This window comes from Trachemys scripta, chromosome 10 (genome assembly GCF_013100865.1).
Source record: "Trachemys scripta elegans isolate TJP31775 chromosome 10, CAS_Tse_1.0, whole genome shotgun sequence".
In the NCBI taxonomy this organism is placed as follows: Eukaryota; Metazoa; Chordata; order Testudines; family Emydidae; genus Trachemys; species Trachemys scripta.
Window position 1 is genome coordinate 45,931,165 of NC_048307.1, and position 21,334 is coordinate 45,952,498.

Below are 21,334 nucleotides of genomic sequence, written 5' to 3' on the forward strand. Positions count from 1 at the left end.
TAGTGACTTCAATTGGCAGAGACCCTCCTGCTAGTGATCCCTGCCCCATGCTGCGGAGGAAGGCGAAAAACCTCCAGAGGCTCAGCCAATCTACCCTGGAGGAAAATTCCTTCCCGACCCCAAATATGGCGATCAGCAAGACCCCGAGCATGTAGGCAAGAGTCTCTAGCCTGACCCCTGTTAGCCATTATACTATTTACCTACCATTGCTTGGTATTCCTTGGCTACTATGTTTTACCATTAAACCATTCCCTCCATAAACTTATCTAACTTAATCTTAAAACCAGTCAGGTCCATCGCCCCCACCGTTTCCCTCGGAAGGCCGTTCCAATATTTCACCCCTCTGACGGTCAGAAACCTTTGTCTAATTTCAAGCCTGAATTTCCCCACGGCCAGTTTATATCCATTCGTTCTCGTGTCCACATTTGTACTAAGCTGGAATAATTCCTCTCCCTCCCTTGTATTTATCCCTCTGATATATTTAAAGATAGCAATCATATCCCCCCTCAGCCTTCGTTTTGTCAGACTAAACAACCCAAGCTCCTCTAGTCTCCTTTCATACGACAGGTTTTCCATTCCTCTGATCATCCTAGTCGCCCTTCTCTGCACCCGTTCCAGTTTGAGTTCATCTTTTTTAAACATGGGAGACCAGAACTGCACACAGTACTCCAAATGAGGTCTCACCAGCGCCTTATACAACGGAAGCAGGACCTCCTTATCCCTACTAGATATACCTCGCCTAATGCATCCCAAGACCGCATTGGCTTTTTTCACCGCCACGTCACATTGTTGACTCATAGTCATCCTGCGGTCTACAAGGACCCCTAGGTCCTTCTCCTCTTCCGTTACTTCTAACCAATGCGTCCCCAGCTTGTAACTAAAATTGTTATTAGTCATCCCCAAATGCATCACCTTACACTTTTCACTATTAAATTTCATCCTATTTCTGATACTCCAATTCACAAGCTCATTCAAGTCTCCCTGCAGAATATCCCTATCCTCCTCCGAATTTGCAACGCCTCCCACCTTTGTATCATCCGCAAACTTTATCAGCCCACTCCTGCAATCGGTTCCGAGGTCAGTTATAAATAGATTAAATAAAATGGGTCCCAAAACCGAACCTTGAGGCACTCCACTAGTAACCTCCCTCCAACCTGACAGTTCACCCTTTAATACGACCCGCTGCATTCTCCCCATTAACCAATTCCTTATCCACCTCTGGATTTTCATATCGATTCCGATGTTTTCCAGTTTAACCAATAATTCCTCATGGGGTACAGTATCAAACGCTTTACTGAAATCCAGGTATATTAGGTTGCAGCCTCAGACCTGACTGATCTTGTTTCAATTGCACCTTTGTTCTTTTCTTTTGGGGTGGACTCTTCTCACTTTGTCAGGGCTGTTGTCTACATCTTCAGCCGTTGGTGTTTTTGCACTTAACTTTATCAGGACAGGCTGGGGCTGGAGATTGATTCCATTATCCATGCATACCTCATTCACACATCTGAACTAAGGCCTTGGCTACACTTGCAGCTGTACAGAGCTGTGAGGTAAACCTGTCTTCGTACAGCTGAGTAGGGAAAGCGCTGCAGTCTGTCCACACTGCCAGCTGCCAGTCCAGTGGCGAGGCCACACTTGCAACATCTGCAGCTGTGTTGGGAGCAGTGCATTATGGCCAGCTATCCCAGCATTCATGTGGCTGCAATGTGCTTTTCAAAACGGGGGTGGTGGGGTGGAGTGTGACAGGGAGTGTGGGGGGGAGAGAGAGTGCTTTTTGGAGCGTGTCACCACTCTATTTTGGAAGTTCCGAACTCCCGGCCCCCTGCTCATTCGTTTCACTCACTCAAAGCAACCAGCAAACTGTTTGCTTTTTCTCTGTGGTACAGCTTTGAAACCGGCACTTCCACATTCCTGCAGCCGGTCACAACAATGGAGAGGATTGGCCACTTGACAAGGTGATCAGTACAGCGCTGCAGGTTGATTCCTGGTACACACTCACAGGGGAAAGTCATAGCCACTCCGCTGTATCTCTTATGCTTCTCGGGGAGGTGGAGTAACTGCAGTGGTGTACCCAGGGAGATACAGTGCTGTACGTGCCTGGCCAGTGTAGCCAGTCAGTGAGTTACAGCGCTATGGGCGGCTTTACAGCGCTGTAACTCGCAAGTGTAGCCAAGGCCTAAGTTAATAAGGTTACAGCAGGGTTTTGAAAAATGGAGTAAGCATTGCAAAATGGAGTTTTAGTTACAATCTCGAGTCTTATTAAAACAAGTGTAATGCACAATTTACAATGTTGGGAGGCAAACAGCAGCAGATTCCATAATTGTCAGCAATGCGGATTCCATAATCTCCCTTGGTAACCTGTTCCAGAGCCTAACTATTCTTTTAATTAGATATTAGGAAAAACTTTCTAACTATATCTCCCTTGGTGCCAATTAAGCCAGTTATATTTGTCCTACCTTTGATGGAGATGGAGAACAATTGATCACTGTCTGCTGTATATCAGCCCTTAGCATATTTGAAGGCCATTATCAGGACCTCCCTCAGTCTTCTTTTCTCAAGGCTAAACATGTCCATTTTTTTAACCTCTCCTCATAGATCAGGTTTTTAAACCTTTTATCATTTTTGTTGCTCTCCACTGGACTCTCTCCAATTTGTTCACATCATCCCAGAATGATATTAGCCTTTTTTGCAACTGCATCACCTTGTTGGCTCATAGTCAATTTGTGATGCACTATCATCCCTAGATCCTGTTCAGAAGCACTATCCCCTAGCCAGTTATTCCCCATTGTGAATTTGTACATTTGATTTTCCCTTCTTAAGTGTGGTACTTTGCACTTGTCTTTATTGGAGTACAGGGCCTTTGGCCTGCGCAGGAGTTCAGAGCTGAATGGAACCTGGGACGGGGGAATTTCTCCCAAAGGCCCTTTACCTGTGACCTCCACAGGCTGCTCCTCAACTTGCTGATCAAGTTATCAATGGTTTCTTGGAAGGGCTGTTTTGTCTCTTCCCCTGGTATAGGAAACTTTCCCACACTGCTTTGCAACCATCACTATGAAGAGGCCAGGAGCATATGGCCTCAACACCTTCAAGCCAACTTAAGCAGTTGCCTCTCCTGAAGACTGGAAAAGGGGCTATATCATCAGTTTTTTCAAAAAAGGAGAATGATCAGCTTGCTCAAATGATAGGGGAATAATGCTGCTGTCTGTCCCAGGGAAGGTGTTTGCAATCATCACTGAAGTTGGTCCAATACAAGATATTACCTCACCCACCTTCTCTCTCTAGTATTGGGGCTGTGACGGGGCAGAGCCGTCCCGCACTGGCGCAGCAGGGGTTAATCCTTCCTTCCTGGCAGAGGAAGCCCCGCCTCGGAAGCCCTGCTGGGCATGCTCCAACTGGAGGCTAGGTATAAAAACCTGCAAAGCTGCTCAGTTGGGACTGACCACCGGAGGAGAAGGATGCACACAGCCAGCTCCTGAGGAGGAACAGCCCATGCCCCAGGTTCCAGGAGCCAGCCTAGCCGGCCCGCACCCTGCGTCTGAGACGGAGGACTCGCCAGAGGGGAACGGACCGGAACCCACGTCTCCGGAGGAGACCGTGACATTGAGGGTAGGAAGTGATTCAGGGGAACTTTAGGGACGAGCCGCGTTAGAGCAACACTGACGCTTGGCGTGCTGCGGCCGGATCCCCGCCGAGCCAATGGCAAGGGGAACCCCGCCATTAGGAGAGCCCTGGGTCGGGACCTGGTGGAGAGGGAGGGCCCGGGTCCCCCTCCCCCCTGGCCATTGGGCCACACTACCCCACTACGGAGGGGAGTTATATGGACTCTGGCCGTTGGGCCACACTACCCCGCTACTGAGGGGGGTTATATGGACTCTGGCCATTGGGCCATACTCCCCTGCTACTAAGGGAGAGACGACGGATGGGACACCACCAGGAGGGGGTGCTCCACTGGACAGAGCTAATTCCCAGAGACAACCAATAGGAGGCGCCAGGTGGTGAGTCCCAACCCCGTTACATTGGTGGAGAATGCGGGCAGTGATCAGGGCCTGAAGTAAGGACCCAGAGACCCACGATGGAGCCGGAAAAACTTCTGAAATGGGTCCTGGAGAACCAACAGCAGCAGACGGTGCAACAACAGCAGCAGCAAGCCCAGTTGCTCCAACAGCTGGCAGCCCCACAACAGCTGCAAGCGGCGCAGCAACAGGAACAGCAGCAACAGCTGATCTGGGAGCTGAACACCCAACAAACCGCCAGCCAGGAACGACTGTTTCAGCAGATGGTTACGCTGATAGGGCAAGCACCGGGCCCGCCCCTAGGTGCAGCCGGCGGCAGCGTGGGTGATGGTCTCGGAGGACTGCCAGTATGCCTAACAAAGATGGGGCCGGGGGATGATCCCGAGGCCTTTCTGGTAACGTTTGAGCGGGTGGCAACCGCCATCCAGTGTCCGAGCGCGCATTGGGCCACTATTCTAGTCCCCTACCTGACAGGCCTGGCACAGGCCGCATATCACAACCTCAACCCACAGGAGGCGCTAGACTATTCCAAGGTCAAGGCGGCCATTTTGGATCAAACTGGGATTAGCCCCGAGACCTACCGCCAGCAGCTCCAACGAGAGAGATACGCGCCAGGGGCTAGGCCTCGAGTTGTGGCACAGCGCATTCACGACCTCTGCTGGAGGTGGCTCAAGCCAGAATACCAGACAAGTGTCCAAGTAGCCGAGACGGTGGCTTTGGAGCAGTTCCTGCAGATTCTCCCTACTGGAGGGAGGGAATGGGTGCAAGGGCACCGCCCAAAGACCCTCGCAGAAGCAACCTCCCTGATGGAGGATTACCTGGCTGCCGAGGGAGAACCGAAGACAGCCTCCAAACGGGGGACACAGGGTGATCGGAACGTGGCCCCAGCACTGGGACCCCGCAAAGGGGACGGGGGGAACCCCCGTGTCCGCCACTGTAGGGACGCATAGCTCCCGAATCGCCAGCCCACGGGCGCAGCAAACTGCTCCCATGGCTACGAGGCAGGAGTGACCTTCAATCCAGCGTTTGTGTTTGGGAAACTTATTTGGCTGATTTGATTGTACCCTCGCAGCTGGCATTCACGCGCTCAAGAGATGGGTTTGTTATCTTATGTGCATGTACACTGCCTGGCCTTTTTATGCGCATGAAATGTAACCACTAAGAAGTGTTGTAAACAAAGCAAGGAGAGAAATAAAAACCCCAGGAAAAGTTTTCCTGGGAGGCTTTTTGCAGGAGCCTTGTAAAGCTCTCTGGCTACCAACAAACCTGGCGTTCTGTTTCCTGCGTCGTCACCACACGCCACCAGCCCTCAGCAACCACACCGCCTCGTATTGCGAGGGGGAATCTCAGGCGAAGCATAGGCGATTCGCCGGGGAGGCCGTGTGCCCCGCAGAGTGTCCCCCAGAATGCCCCACACGAAGGAAGTAAGAGGGAGAGGTGTTATGAGTGTGGACAGATAGGGCATTTTCGGAGGGAATGCCCATATATGGACTGTAATTACGGGCAGGTTTGGACCACGGGTCAGCGGGCCCGGAGGTGGGGACCGGGCAAGATTCTGGTACCAGTGAAAGTGGATGGGACACCCACCATGGCATTGGTAGACTCCGGATGTAGCCAGACCATCATCCGGGCAGGGCTGGTAGAACCCACCGGGCCCATGGGGGCCCCCATACACCTGCAGTGTATCCATGGTGATGTGAAACCTTACTGCACTGTCTGGGTACAGCTCGAGACAGCACGACAGGGAGGGCGATGCCTAGTGGGGGTGGCCCCAAAATTAGCCTACCTGGTGGTCCTGGAAAGCAACTGGTCGGGCTTTGCCACACTCCTACAAGAGTGGAGTGTCCTACCGGTGAAGACAAGAGGTAGCCGAGCCAAAAAACCAGGACTCTTAGGCCAAACCCCACCGGACAACCCCCTAGAGGGCCCTTCGGGGAATCGTGGGGTAGACGAAGAGGGCCGACCCCACACTGAACCTGGAAAGAGGAGGGCCAGAGATGGCTGGAGATTAACGCCGATTTTCTAGAAGAGCAAAGGGGGGACACCACACTTGGTCGGGCCTGGGAGCAGGCGATGGGCGCCCCTGGGGAAGAAGACCCACCCGGATGCCCGTAGCAAGGACCCCGCTTCGAGATCCATAATGACCTACTCTATCGGGTGATCCAGGAACCCCAAAGGCAGGAAGCACTACGCCAGCTGTTGGTCCCACGGTGATTTCGGCGGGACCTGCTCCACTTGGCCCACTCCATACCCTGGGCGGGACATCTGGGGAGGGAGAAAACCCTACAACCGGTGGCCCAGAGGTTCTTCTGGCCAGGCATCCATCAGGAAGTACGGGACTACTGCGCCTCATGCCCCGAGTGCCAGAAGGCCAGCCCGAAAGGGGCCCCGAGAGTGCCCCTGGTGCCTCTGCCGGTGATCGGAACACCATTCGAACAGATTGGCCTGGACTTGATGGGGCCCTTGGACAGGAGCAGCTCCGGACATAAATATATCCTGGTGGTGGTTGACTATGCCACAAGATACCAAGAGGCCGTGCCCCTCCAGGCCGCCACGGCGCCCATCATAGCCAATGAGCTCCTGCATATCTTTGCCCGGGTCGGGTTGCCCCGAGAGATGTTGACGGACCAGGGGATCAATGTAACCTCTAGGCTGATGGCGGAATTGTGCCGGCTGTTAAACATTCGCACACTGAAGACCTCAGTTTATCACCCACAGACGGATGGGTTAGTCGAGAGATTCAATGGAACCCTGAATCCATGTTGAGGAAGTTTGTGGAAGATGACCTCCGACACTGGGATAAGCTATTACCTGCGCTCCTCTTTGCCATAAGAGAGGTACCACAGACGTCAACAGGCTTTTCCCCATTTGAACTCCTCCATGGGTGGAGACCCCGGGGGATCTTAGACCTCTTGAAAGAAACATGGGAAGAACAAGAGACCCGGCTCCGAGGATCCATCCAATACACCCTCCATCTCCGAGAATGGCTCCGCGAGTTAGGCACCTTGGCATGTGAGAACCTGGAAAGGGCCCAACACAATCAAGAAGCTCAATACAATAAAGGGGCCAGGATGAGAAGCTTTGAGCTGGGTGACTGAGTCCTCCTGTTGTTACCTTCCTCCAACTCCAAGCTACTAGCAAAGTGGCAAGGCCCCTTCGAGGTAACTAAGCAAATAGGGCCCGTTGACTATGAGGTCCAGATGTCGGGGCGCAGGCGAGACACAAAAGTATACCATGTGAACCTCCTCAAGGCCTGGAGAGACCGGGAGGGCATGATGATCGCTCCGTACCCTCCCGAACCCGAGTTGGGGCCCTTGGCGGGGGAACCGGAGGAACCAGGGACGGCAGCAATAAGCCCGGAGCTCAACCCGATACAGCAGAAGCAGCTACGCCAGTTGATAGCCGCCTTCCCCGCAGTCCTATCAACACAGCCGGGAAAGACTACGTTGACCAGCCACCACATCGCCACTCTCCCTGGCAACAAGGTGAGGGAGAACCACCGGCCCCTTCCTAGGAAGCTGTGGGAAATGGTGAAAAAAGAGCTCGAGATGATGTTGGCACTGGGAGCCGTAGAAGAATCAAGAAGCGAATGGCGGAACCCTAAGTCCTTGTCCCCAAACCAGATGGGACAGTCCGATTCTGCATTGACTTTCGCAAGGTAAACGCAATATCCCGTTTTGATGCCTACCCCATGCCACGGGTGGACGAGTTGCTGGAACGATTGGGGAAGGCTGAATTCATCTCTACCCTGGAACTGACCAAGGGATATTGGCAGATCCCTCTGACACCCACCTCTAAAGAAAAGACAGTGTTTCCCACACCCTTCGGCCTCTTCCAGTTTATGATGATGCCTTTCGGGTTACACGGGGCCGCAGCCACCTTCCAGTGACTTATGAATCAGGTGCTGAGTCCCCATGGGTTGTACGCCGCAGCATACATCGACGACATCGTCATCTACAGTTCTAGTTGGGAGGAACATTTCCAACACCTCACTGACGTGCTGCATGCCCTGGGTAAGGCCGGCCTCACCACAAACCCGGACAAATGCCACTGGGGCCAACGGGAAGTAACATACCTAGGCTACACAGTGGGTTGGGGAAGACTCCACCCGTTGGTGGACAAAGTCAAGGCCTTGAAGAGCTACCCCACGCCTACAACGAAAAGACAAGTTCAGCAGTTCCTAGGGCTAGCCGGATAGTACCGACGGTTTGTGTCCAACTTTGCCAGACTCTCGGCCCTCCTCACAGACCTGACGAGAAGCTCCCAGCCCAAGAAGGTCCAGTGGTCAACATCCTGTGAAGAAGCTTTCGGTGCCCTGCATGACCACTTAACCCGGGAGCCGGTACTGAGACAGCCAGATTTCGTGAAGCCCTTTATTCTCCAGACCGACACCTCTGAGGTAGGGCTGGGAGCTGTGTTGTCCCAAGAGGAGGAGGGAGAAGAGTACCCCATCCTATACTTAAGTCATAAGCTGTTTCCCCAAGAGACCCGGTATTCCACCGTAGAGCGGGAGGCCCTGGCAATTAATTGGGCGATTGATGCACTTAGGGAACACCTTCTCCCTGGTGACGGATCACGCACCGCTAAGATGGATCAATAGTATGAAGGAAACGAATGCATGGATCATGCGGTGGTACCTGTCCCTCCAACCCTACTCCTTCCAAGTGTCACACCGGCCGGGGAAGGCCCAGGGGAATGCGGACTTCTTTTCCCATCTCGGGGAAGGGGAGGGGGAAAAAGGGCCCCAGGGACTGCCGGCCCCAGCTGCGGTTTTAAAGGGGGGGATATGTGACGAGGCAGAGCGGCCCCGCACTGGCGCAGCAGGGGTTAATCCTTCCTTCCTGGCAGAGGAAGCCCTGCTGGGCATGCTCCAACTGGAGGCTAGGTATAAAAACCTGCAAAGCTGCTCAGTTGGGACTGACCACCGGAGGAGAAGGACACACACAGCCAGCTCCCCAGGAGGAACAGTCCAGGCTCCAGGAGCCAGCCTAGCCGGCCCGCACCCTGCATCTGAAACGGAGGACCCACCAGAGGGGAACGGACCGGAACCCACGTCTCCGGAGGAGACCGTGACATTGAGGGTAGGAAGTGACCCAGGGGAACTTTAGGGACGAGCCGCGTTAGAGCAAACTGACACTCGGCGTGCTGCGGCCGGATCCCCGCCGAGCCAACGGCAAGGGGAACCCTGCCATTAGGAGAGCCCTGGGTTGGGACCCGGTGGAGAGGGAGGGCCTGGATCCCCCTACGCCTCTGGCCGTTGGGCCACACTACCCTGCTACTGAGGGGAGTTATATGGACTCTGGCCGTTGGGCCATACTCCCCTGCTACTGAGGGAGAGATGACGGATGGGACACCACCAGGAGGGGGCGCTCCACTGGACAGAGCTAATTCCCAGAGACAACCAATAGGAGGTGCCAGGTGGTGAGTTCCAACCCCGTTACAGGGGCAATAACATTTTCTGATTGCTGAGAGGCAGAGCTCACCCCCTCCACCCTGTCAGTAGTATCTCCGCCTTTGTTTCCCAATGATTATGTAAAACACAACATGCAGCAGTAACAACAGGAATATTTAGCTCATTGAGATCCAGCTTAGTTGTTACAGATCTGCAATCTACCAAATGCATATTTATTAGCCAACTTGCACCTGCTCAGACAATAGTTACATCTTGCCTTCCTGCTGTCCAGGTGCCCGGTGCAGGCTTCATTAGGCAGGGAAGCAATGGATAGGCCTGGTCCCCAAGAATCACAATTTGCATTGCAACCCTGTCAACGTGGATGTGCTGGTTTGGTGAAAATATTCCTGCATGCATCTTTTGAAAAAGTTCTGGGTTCCTAAAAATGCAAGCCTCTCGCATGGTGCCAGACTAGCCAACATTAATATCAGTGAAATGTCCCCAGTGATCCACCAATTCTTGCATAACTATGGAGAAGCATCCTTTTCTGTTATTTACTTAGAAGCAAGATGGGAATGGGGCAGACTCAGAATCTGCATTTCCCCTATCGCCCCAGCACAGCTCAGCGTTCCACTGTGGTCAGCACCTCCGTGAATGCCACAAGCAATCTTGTGTTGTAGCTATCACACGTGGTGAGATCAATGTCACACTCCTCTTGCCTTTGTAGTTTAAGGACATGACATGTTGGTCAGAGCAAACAACTGGTCACCAGTTCGGGATCCAGTCCTGCAGATCGCAGAGGCAGTTTGCCTCTTCCACAAACCGTTGAAAGATGGCACCAAATGCAGACGGAGGCACAAGGATTGTTGGGATGTGAAGCAATGCATCATGGGGCATTGGGACAGGACCCAGGATGCCCCACGACCCCCTCCGCCTTCCCACTGCTCTTAGCAGCAGAAGAGGAAGAGATGCTCTGTGGGAAAGCTACCCAGAGTGCACCGCTCCAAATAGCACTGCAAGTGCCGCAAGTGTGAACATGCTATTGTGCAGGCAGCTGTCAGTGTGAACACACAACAGCGGTTTTCTTTCTGTGCTCTGAGCGGCGCTGTAACTTTGCCAGTGTAGACGTGCCCTAATACTGGGGCAATAACGTTTTCTGATTGCTGAGTCAGAGCTCACTCTCTCCCTCCTTTATAACTGGAATTGTCTCCTTACATTTTTATGAATTAGCACATTCTGGTAACGATGCTGCACTTAAGGTGAAAGACCCATTTCAGTGTGAACATTGTTTTTCTTGTAAATCAGTTTCACAGACGCTCCTTTGGAGCTGAAATTTCTCATGCTTGGGGAAAACTTTGGGTTACTTTGAAAATGTTAACATTTTTTTTTAATGTGGGAAAGGAACTGTCATAACTATAAAGCAAAGGGTAACAGCCCTCCGGTTACAATATTATAAAATCCGTCCTGGCCAGAGACTCCAAAATCCTTTTACCTGTAAAGGGTTAAGAAGCTCAGGTAACCTGGCTGACACCTGACCCAAAGGACCAATAAGGGGACAAGATACTTTCAAATCTCAGTGGGGGGAAGTCTTTTGTTTGTGCCCTTTGTTTTTGGGGGGAGTTCACTCTTGGGACTAAGAGGGACCAGATATCAATCCATGCTCTCCAAATCTTTCTGAACAAGTCTCTCATATTTCAAACTTGTAAGTACAGCCAGGCAAGGCATGTTAGTTTTATCTTTGTTTTCTCAACTTGTAAATGTACCTTTCACTAGGGTGTTTACTTCTGTTTGCTGTAACTTTGAACCTAAGGCTAGAGGGGGTTCCTCTGGGCTCTTTAAGTTTGATTACCTTGTAAAGTTATTTTCCATCCTGATTTGACAGAGATGATTTTTACCCTTTTCTTTAATTAAAAGCCTTCTTTTTAAGAACCTGATTGATTTTCCTTGATTTTAGATCCAAGGGGGTTGGACCTTGATCCACCAGGAGTTGGTGGGAGAAAGGAGGGGGGATGGTTAATTTCTTTGTTTTAAGATCCAAGGGGTTTGGATCTGTATTCACCAGGGAATTGGTGAAGAGTCTCTCAAGGCTACCCAGGGAAGGGAATTAGCACATTGGGAGTGGTGGCAGCGGACCAGATCTAAGCTGGTAGTTAAGCTTAGAAGTTTTCATGCAGGTCCCCACATCTGTACCCTAAAGTTCAGAGTGGGGAAGGAGCCTTGACAGGAACATTTTGAATTTTTGAAGAACTATTCAGTCTATTTGCACTGGGTTAACTTCAAACTTTTCTCAGGAACACAGGAATTGCCAGACTGGATCAGACCCATGGTCAATCTAGTCCAGTATCCTCCACCTGACATTGGCCAGAGGAAGATGTAAGAACTCTCTAGTAGGAAGTGATGGAATAACCTTCCCCCAAGGAAAGTTTCTTCCTGCTCCCTTTAATTAGTGGTTGGCTTATGCCCTGAAACAGAAAGATTCCTTTTAAGAGTTCCTTTTAAAACTCTTGCTTTGTTTGTTTTGTTTTTTGTTCGTTAGTTTAATAGGTTAGGATATTTACTCTGCCATATTTGAAAATGTCTGGTTTACCCCTTGAGCTTAACACTGAAAACTGCCAAGTTCCCACTAAATCAGCACCTTTTGCCAGGCTGGTAAACAATCCAGACTTCTACTGAAAAGGCCAAATTGTGCACCTGATACACTACTGGGGCTCAGAGAAGCCTTTAGCACAAAATACTCAAGATATCAATATACAAAGATCTACACCTACCAGATAGCAACTGTACTGGGCTGAATCCTGTACATACTTACTCAGGGGAGCAAGCCTGAAGTTCAAACGCTTAGAAGGAAAGTCCTGTGAATAAAAGTGTGTGCTCATGTAATTAAAGACCGTACCACAATGCACACACATGAGGGGGCTGAAGTAAGGGTGCAGGTACAACTTTAATTTTGGCATTCACTAACTTGTGAGTGCCTGACCTTGCAATTTTAGTAACATTCTTTTAATGTGGTTTTTAATATGTATTTTCCTATGTATTTTTAAAAAGAAAAATAAATTTTGATATGCTCACCTGTAACACTTTCCCTTCCCAGGAGTAGCAGGATGAACTCTGAACCTAGAGCACTGCACCACAACTTCTACTATTAGAGCTAAAGGATTTAGCATAACAGCTTTCATCACTAGACTGCTATCCTCTGTAGACCAGTCACTTGAGGATGCATAACACATTGACACTGGGCTGCAACTCTAAACAGGTATAGCCCTGTTTTACAGACAACATAGCCATGTACTTAGATTTGGCAGATGTTTTCTCAGAGACAGTAGGGCTAGGTGGCCGAGAGCTTGGGTTGCCATATTAGAAGCCAAGGCTCTGTGTCCAGCTTGTGTAATTGCTCTATGGGATATGAACACTTGCTCAATGATAAGGGTGATATTAAGACCAATTAGTAGGAGTGAAACTTGAATGTGTGACCTTCTGAGATGGAAGATCTATTTTGTCTCTGTGTTGCATACTAACAAGAGGTGCATGCACAAGGCTAATAAACATTTGTTCAGGGAGCAAGCAAACTGTAGTGAGCACAATGCAAATGAGAAATGGTGTGGTTCATAACTCAGCCAAATCTTCAGGAATTTACATGGGACCTCTCTGATCTAAGTACTAGTCCACCCTAGCAAATGACATAGTCCTGCTTTAAATCATGGAGGTGCTAGAGATTTTCAAATAAAGGCCTGAAGTATTTTTACAAAGAAAAGTGCTAGGCAACCTAAATATAGGGGTTACTGCTGCTCCCCCACAGCCCTCCCTCAGGGATCCTCAACTCCCCTCCACTCACCCAGTGCAACTATATAGTTTTCCTCCCTCAGGACCCCTCGCCCTCATGCTCCCCTGGTAGCGAGTGGGATCGTGATTGTTCCGTGGGGTGAATACTTGCTTTCTTGCTAAACTTAAATCTTTTAACCTCAATTCCTCTCAATGCGGAACCCTGACATTACCCCCTGCACACAGCTCTCGACTGATGTTGAGAATGAGTGGAGCTGATTACAAGGTGTGGAAATTCCCTTCGTGTACAATTATGTATTGTGTAAGTGGGTTGAGAATAGGCCTCTAAATTGCTAGCTATTGTTGCCGTTGTTGAGCTGGAACTGAGTGTTGCTTAAATGCAAGAAATTATTCTACTTCAATCTTCGTACTCTAGTCACATGCCTCTTGACAACTGTAAAGCATGACTTGTGCAAAGTTTGAGGAAGCTTTAATAAAACCTGCAAGAATATAATAGATTGGTCAGTCTTTTATTTTCTCCACTAAGTGTAGTTTAGTTTACAGTGGTGCTCAACCAGTGGTACCCCGGAATACACAGAGGTCTTTCAACTCATCTAGATATTTGCATAGTTTTACAACAGGCTACTGTGACAAAGTGGGAATGTTCTTAATGTTTTCTCTGAGTGCTGTGTGTGTGCCTCAATTTCCCCTATGCATTTCTTAGGTATCTAGGTAAGGGGAACAGGGTGTGTGATTGTTGCAGAGCCCAAGAGGGCCCCTGTGATACCATCTGCACAGAGAATGTCCGACACTCTTGTCTCCTGGCAACTAATGGCCTGGGCCCCTCTACAAAAGTACCAACTGAAGGTGTTGAAGAACAAAGAGATCAGGTGACCTCCTGGCCCGGGAAAGGGACAAAGGCAGAGGAGGGGCTGGAAAGTGTCAGTTTGGAGCTGGCTGAGAAAATGGAGGGGAGGCTAGACAGACCTCCTGGCCTCCCCTGGTCCCCAAGATGGACCTGATTGAGGGGATCCTGTTGACTGTACCTGCAAGACCTGTCTTGGACTGTGTTCCTGTTGTCTAAATAAACCTTCTTTTTACTGGCTGGCTGACAGTCATGGTGAATCGCAGGAAGCTGGGGGTGCAGGGCCTTGTCTCCAACTCCATGACAGCTACATAAAAAGCACTAGCAAAGTCAGTACAAACTAAAATTTCATACAACGACTTGTTTATACTGTTCTATATGGTATACACTGAAATGTAAGTACAATATTTATATTCCAATTGATTTGTAATTATATGGTAAAAATGAGAAAGTGAGCAATTTTTCAGTAATAGTATAGCTGTGACATTTTTGTATTTTTGTCTGATTTTGTAAGCAAGTAGTTTTTAAGTGAGGTGAAACTTGGGGTACACAAGACAAATCAGACTCCTGAAACTGGTACAGTAGTCTGGAAAGGTTGAGAACCGCACGTTTATATGAATAAACTGGGACCACTTTCACCATAAGCAGCACTGGATATTTTAAGAAATCCTATAAAAGAAAAAATATCAACTCTCTCAGCTTCTAAACCAAAAAATGTACAGCTGTTCATATATATTGATGAAGGACAAAAGAATAAAAAAGATGACTGGAGGTGCAATCAATACAAATGGAACCACAAAAGGAAAGATCTTTTGCCAAGTGTGGTGATCCTCTGGTAAAGAAGACATATTTTTGAAGACTGATCAATACAGATTAAGTTATGTTTCACAGATATGGATATGAAATTCTTGACGGAAGCATGGAAACACAAAGTATGTGTGCCCCATGGGTATATGAGAAAATATTCCTTCAGATATCATGCTTGTACAATGCCTCTGTACTGTTCAAAGCTATAGAGTAGAAACATGCCTGTCTAAAATTTACCAGTGACAAATAACACAAGCTAATGCTTCATCTACCCATATGACAGTGATGCTGCCCAAAAATACACAACAAAAATCAGCCACAATGATTTACATGCTGTGTATGAGGCTTGAGCTTCATGACCGCCTGAAAGGATGGGTGTGTCAGTACTCGCTGGTCCCTGCAATCTCTGTAACTTTGGCTCTTCCAGAAATTATCAGGCTTTTTGAGGAGGTTGAAGCCAACTACTCTTCTTTCACATGATACAAAATTTCAGATAAGGGACTTTTATGTCTCCTCCTTAACATTTTTTGAAGAAAATCCAGCAATTCCTATGACTGCACTGATTCATGACAAGCTGACAACACGTGTATGAGAAGTTCTTTTCATTTCTAGCAAAATGCATATCCCATGTGAGCAACAGTTCAACGGTAAGAGACAGAGAAGCAGCTATTGTATAAGCTAAAGGAAATGCTGAGTTATACACAAGCGATTTGCTGGAATCATATAATAAAAGATGTGCAATTCTGTGTTTAGCCGAGGAAGGAGGGAAAGCTGCCAGGAAAGTTTATGACAACAATGTTCTTCAGCTATTAAACTATGAGAATGAAGAGGAATTTGGGGAATTGGAAAAACTAAAGGTAAAATGGTGTGCATCCTTTCTCAATCATTTTGATCAGAAACTCAGAAAGGTCATTGTGTCAAAGACTGGCAGATGGCTATTGGAAGAAAGAGATAGGTAAACCAGTGGAATTACAAAAAACAATCAAAATTTGAATTCTGCACTGAGTAGGCTAACTAGGCTGAAGGAAGTGAACATGGACAAAATGGTGTTGACTTTCTACTTCCTGCATCTCTTACCCAAGCATGCAGACGAACAGTGAAATCCAGATCATATGGAATTCCCAGCTGATTACATGCCTGTAGACAAGATTATGTCCTTTTATAAAGGGGGTAGTGTAACACAGAACATGTGTTTGGATCAAAAGAGATGATCACAAATCAAAGACCATGGAAGGTCTAACTGTGTATTTCTATAATCACAGTCCAGCTGCTTTTTAATCAGAGGATTATGTGCAAAGGAGTATGTGGTGAAATTATTCCCAGTTGAAACATGTTGCCACATATCGGCAGCATGAAAGTCCAGAGGTAAAAGTCTAAATGCAAAAAAGGCAGAGTGTGCTCTGAAAAAACTCAGGATGAATGCAAGAAAAAGCAAACCTGGAAGGAAAAAAACATGACAAAAGGATGAACTCCACACATTGGCAGCATCGGATTCCCCTCTGATGAGTGAAATCAGAGTTGATGCTGCAAAGAAAAACATCAAAGCAGGGTGAAAACATGAAAAGGGGACAAGTTGAGGTAAACGTTTTCCCAAGGGGAAAGGTTTGTCTTCCTTTGAACTGGACAAGTTTGATCCCAGAGCACTGCAGTCGTCGTGGTCTCCCAAAACAACAAAAAAGCTATACAAATTCTGTGGAAATCCTCAACAGGTTGTCCATCCATGAGTGTTCATGTACAGAACATTTACAGAAATGTTGAAGACATGAAGCATCTCTTGAACAACTAGCTAGCTGATACTATAATTGAGGGCTTTCTGCTTACTAGTTTCCCTAGAGAATGTCACCGAAACTGATGTTAACAGTTTTCAGCCCATTTACGATTCGCCCAGTTAAGTTACCTGGATACACTTCAAATGTGCACAAGTTTGGCATAAAACCAGACATTATGGTGAAGGACCCCCACAAATGTACACAATTTTCACTGAATCTTAGTGCTTGTTTTTCTGAAGTGGGAAATTATTCTATATCTAGATTCCAATCAAGGCCTCTCCACCAACTACATTCACATGCTACAAACACTTATAGAACCACAGATGGCTTCTAAGATCAACTGATCTGTGTGGATCATTCATGTACTGCTTGATGTTCCAGTTTGGATGATTCACTGTGCAAATGAATTTCCATTTTCATAGCAGAATATTTACTGTTTTGCTTACCTTTGCACTTTTTCTGTATTTTATTTGTTTCAGAAATGTGTAAATATCTGAATATATTAAATACATTTTAAAAACTACTACACAGGTGTGCTTTAGATGTGTTTTATTATCAAAGATAGTGGTTCAGGTTTTTGCCCACTGATGGTTTAACAGATGTCAACATAAATGCTGTAAGAAACTGACCATGAATGATCTTATGTCTTTGTTCCACTGGCACCTGCTGACATCAGTTATGTAAGAAAAAATAGTTGTTGATAGCATGCAGTGGCATTCTTCATGGTTCTTGGTTAAGCCATTGAGATTTCAATAGTTCTTTATAGCCATTTGCCATATCGGCTGGTTCATTGCTAGGTCTGAACAGCAGTTTTTAGGATTGCAAAGGAAAAATATCTGTTATTAAACTAAACAAGGAAGTAAGTAAGCATATGCCAACAGAAATGTTGCAAAACTTTTGTAGCTCTACATTTGTGTTAACAATACACTGTTTAAAATAACAGCAACTGTTTGATCTTAACAAGCAACCAGCAATTCCAGGCCTGTGAAATAAAGATGTACATGTAATGATGAAGCTCCTTTATCACTTCCTTTTGTAACAAGTAGAAGTAGGGACTTGCTATATGTTTCTTGGTAAAGAAAAGGGAAGATGATGTTAAAAATCCATTCTGACTAAAAAAAAATTTAGATTGTAACATAGAACCTATAAAATAAGGTTCCCTATAAAAACAAAACAAAAACCGATTTGAAATGTTTCCAGCAGTAAAATATTCCATCTCTCTACCATGGCACACAACAGACCTTATTTAGTCCCATTTTTTCTTAGACTATACGGAAATACTATATAAAGATACTCCTACTACAGTAATAACAACAACAGGCTAATAATAATACATAACATTTTACTACACAGGTGGCACAGTGTTAAAAGTTAGTTTGGACTATGTTTTCACAACTATTATATTTTTTCTAACATGGCTTCATATTATATAGACCAATGCATTATTTTTATTCTCTTCACTTTGGCAATCTGCAGTTCCAAATATTTGTAAAGGGTAACACACAGCTGCACTGCTTGGAAGGGGCTGTTACAACTTAGTTCAGCCAGGTTTTTCAGTAGCCATGTGTAGCTCTCACCTATTTGCATTACATGTATAATTTCCATCATCTGTGCAACTTTGGAGCAGATGGTGGTTCTGGTGCCTTTCTGGTGTTCAGTGGTTCGGGGGGGTGGGGGGGAACGAATGACAGCAAGCAGTTACCTGGTGGCCTCCTTACCAGGCTACTGCCCTCCACCTAGTACCACTTTTTTCCCCACCCAGTTTTGGTTATTAAAATGCATTCCCATCTATGTGCAGAAGCACTCAGATTCTTCCTCTACAACGTGGCGGCGGCGGGGGGGGGGTGTGTGTCACACAGTGGGACAAGGAAGAGAAGCTTGAATAGCTGCCCTCTCCCCACAATGCCCCAGGCCTACCCACCCCCCTTCAAGGCCCTGCGCTGGGGCCCAGCCACCCCCTTCAAGGCCCTGCCACCCTCTGGCCTTGCGCGGCTTCATGGGGGCGGGCCCCCCCCCTCGTGCCCCCCAGGCAGCGCTGACTCCCGCCAGGCTAGCTGCAGTTTGGACTATGAGACCTGGCCGCTCCCCGCCCCCCCCGGCCCTTGGACCCGGCTAAAGTCCCGCTGGCCGCAGACGGGTGCAGCGGCTGCAGCCCAGGAACGGCGCAAAGCGGCCGAGGCGCCGACGGCCGCTCACCCCCGGACTCCCCGCCGCGCGGCCTGTGCACCTGCGCGCGGGCAGCGGCCGTTGCAGAGGGAGGAAGCGCCGCGAGCGGCCCCGCCCCGCCTGGCCGAGGGAGGATGGCGGAACAAGGCGCCGAGAACCTGTCGGTGGTGGTACATCGCGCCGGGGACCTGCGCCTGGTACGGCCCGGCCGCCCCGACCCGCCCCGCACAGCGAGAGGCGGCTGGGGGGAGGGGATCCCAGCCCTCGGGCGTTGTTGGGGGGTCACAGCCCTGATGGGATTGAGGTGGATCGCGGCCCTCTGGGGTCAAGGGATTGGAGGGGGTGTGTCATAGCTCTTGGGGTTCAGGGGATGGGGGGGGCACTCAGGGAGTTTCTGTGAGTTTGCAGCCCAGGACACTGCCTGGATCATAGAAGTTTCAGGCATTTCTGGAGTTTTTGCCAATCTGGATTTCTATGTTCCACATGGTGAGGCTCCCAACTCTTATCTATGGAAATGTTTTCACATCTAATACATCTTTCTGGCAAGAAGCTTCTGGTATTTGGCTTAAATTCATCTTTAGTTAATTTCATCCCATTCTTCCTACTTAGACCCCCCTGTAACACACTAAATAATTCCTTTCCCTCAAATATCAGTGTACTCTTATCATGTCTCCGCTACCCCTCTTCCCAGTCATTGCTTAGCTAAGCAGTTAACTCTTTTTATTTTTCCTCCAGCTCCCCAATTGTTTATATTGCTTTCTTCAGGGTTTTTGCATATTACATCTAATGAGGTGTCAGATCATTGATGATGCTGTTTAATAAGACTCAGCCTAACCCAGATCTACTCCAGCTTTGTCAATTGCTGTTAATTATTTCCTGTTGTTACTGTCCTTCAACCTGTTTTGAATGCACATGACTATTTCTGTCCAGGCCAGTTGGCATTAATTTATGCGGTGACTTCATGTGACACAGTATCAAATGACCTACTAGAATTAAATGAAGGGAGGTTTCGAATCTTTCTGGTCATTGGCAAGGCTGTTTTGTAGCTCCTCACAATTCAGAGGACTAGGGCCCTCGCAGGCCAGGAGTGGAATGGAAGCTCCCTTTGCCCCTGTGTTTGGCAGGGAGTGAGGATCGTAGGGCTCAGTGGGTTAGCTGGGGAGACAGGGTTTGGCACTGCTGAAGCTCTATTTGGCAGGGTAGGGGCACTCCCAAAGGAGTGGAAGCGATCAGACAAGAGATGGAAGGGAAATGATGCTGGAGAAATTTCACCACACTAGACTGCAGAGTGACAAACTAGCCCTGCAGTCTTCTCTATTTTACCCAAATTCTGCGCAGTCCTCAGGATCCAGCAAGTTGCTAGCATGAGCCTCCGCTGGCAAAGTGTGGGCATCCCTATCATACAGGTTCTGGCAAAGAAGAACATTGCTAACATCCTGTTTGTCTGTATTACATTTGATGGTGTGTGGTGGGGAGGGCTTTGGAAGCCATACAGTTCAGTACATATTCCTGTGCCAGAAGGTGCTGCTGGGAAGCAAGAGAAAAGATAAACAACATTTCATGGTGTACATTTTAACAGCTCATGTGAACATGGCTAACAGTTAGGAATGACAGAGTGCCAGAACTGACCCAAACTTGCACACTATCGGCCTGATTTTCGTTACTTACATGTTTTTGTATATGGAATTTTGTACTCCAACTTTCTGGCTGCAGTCAGGTAGTTAGACATCTGTTGTGTGTAGAGATATTTGCATTTGCAAATTTGGACGATTAAGAGGCCACTTCTAAAAATCAAGGCCTGTGTTTAATGAACTTTGATAAGCAGTGAGGTAGCCATAGAAAATAGTTTTGATCTGGCAGGTGCTTGTGATTAAATATGGACTTTGGTCACCTGTGTGGCTCAGTTTATTTTTATCGCTCCAGTGCAGCTCAAACAGAGTGTGTCCGCATAAGCAGTGTTACATACAATGCGTGGCTCACAGCCACATTTGAGATAGCAGTAACATCTGCCAAAACAGTATTAAAAAGCAACACTTATAATAATGTGCATCTCATACACATATAATGTACAGTTTTCTAAATAGAAACATAGGAATTGCCATACTAGATCACACCCAAGGTCCATCTAGCCCAGTATCCTGACTCTGACTAAGGCCAAGTGGTGCCCACTTTGGATCACCTCATAATTTCTAATAGTTAGAGATTGGCTTAAGCCCTGAAACATGGGGTTTAATATTCCTTTCAAAATATTTGTTAGCATTAACTGTAATAACTGGATATTCTTATTATTCATATAAGTGTCCAATCCCTTTTTGAATCTCATTAAGTTCTTGACCTTAATAACTTCCTGTGGCAGTGAGTTCCAGAGTCTGTTTTTCTTTGTTTGAAAAAATCTCCTGCACAATGGGGTCCTGATCCACTACTGGGACTCCTAGGTGCTATGGTAATACAAATAATAAATAATATTTATATGTTATATTTGTATAGTATTTACATGCTTTTATCAATTTTAAATTTGCTGGTTTTTAATTTAATTGAAAATCCCCTTTATCACAATCATTAT

At 47.7% G+C, this 21,334-nt stretch overlaps 1 protein-coding gene across 5 annotated transcripts in view; it reads left to right on the forward strand.

Moving 5' to 3' along the window:
* Positions 1-18,634: 18,634 nt before the first annotated feature.
* The window catches only part of SORD (sorbitol dehydrogenase), a 43,481-nt gene continuing 40,781 nt past the window's right edge, over positions 18,635-21,334 (forward strand). For 4 of the 5 annotated variants that reach the window (XM_034783306.1, XM_034783302.1, XM_034783305.1 and 1 more), the window contains exon 1: positions 18,635-18,968. Coding sequence is in view for 2 of the 5 variants with exons in the window: in XM_034783302.1 (XP_034639193.1) it covers positions 18,906-18,968 (63 nt within the window). In the remaining 3 variants the exon portion in view is untranslated. Of the gene's footprint in view, positions 18,969-19,230; positions 19,258-21,334 lie in introns of those variants that run through there. The other variant, XM_034783304.1, reaches the window with a different exon arrangement.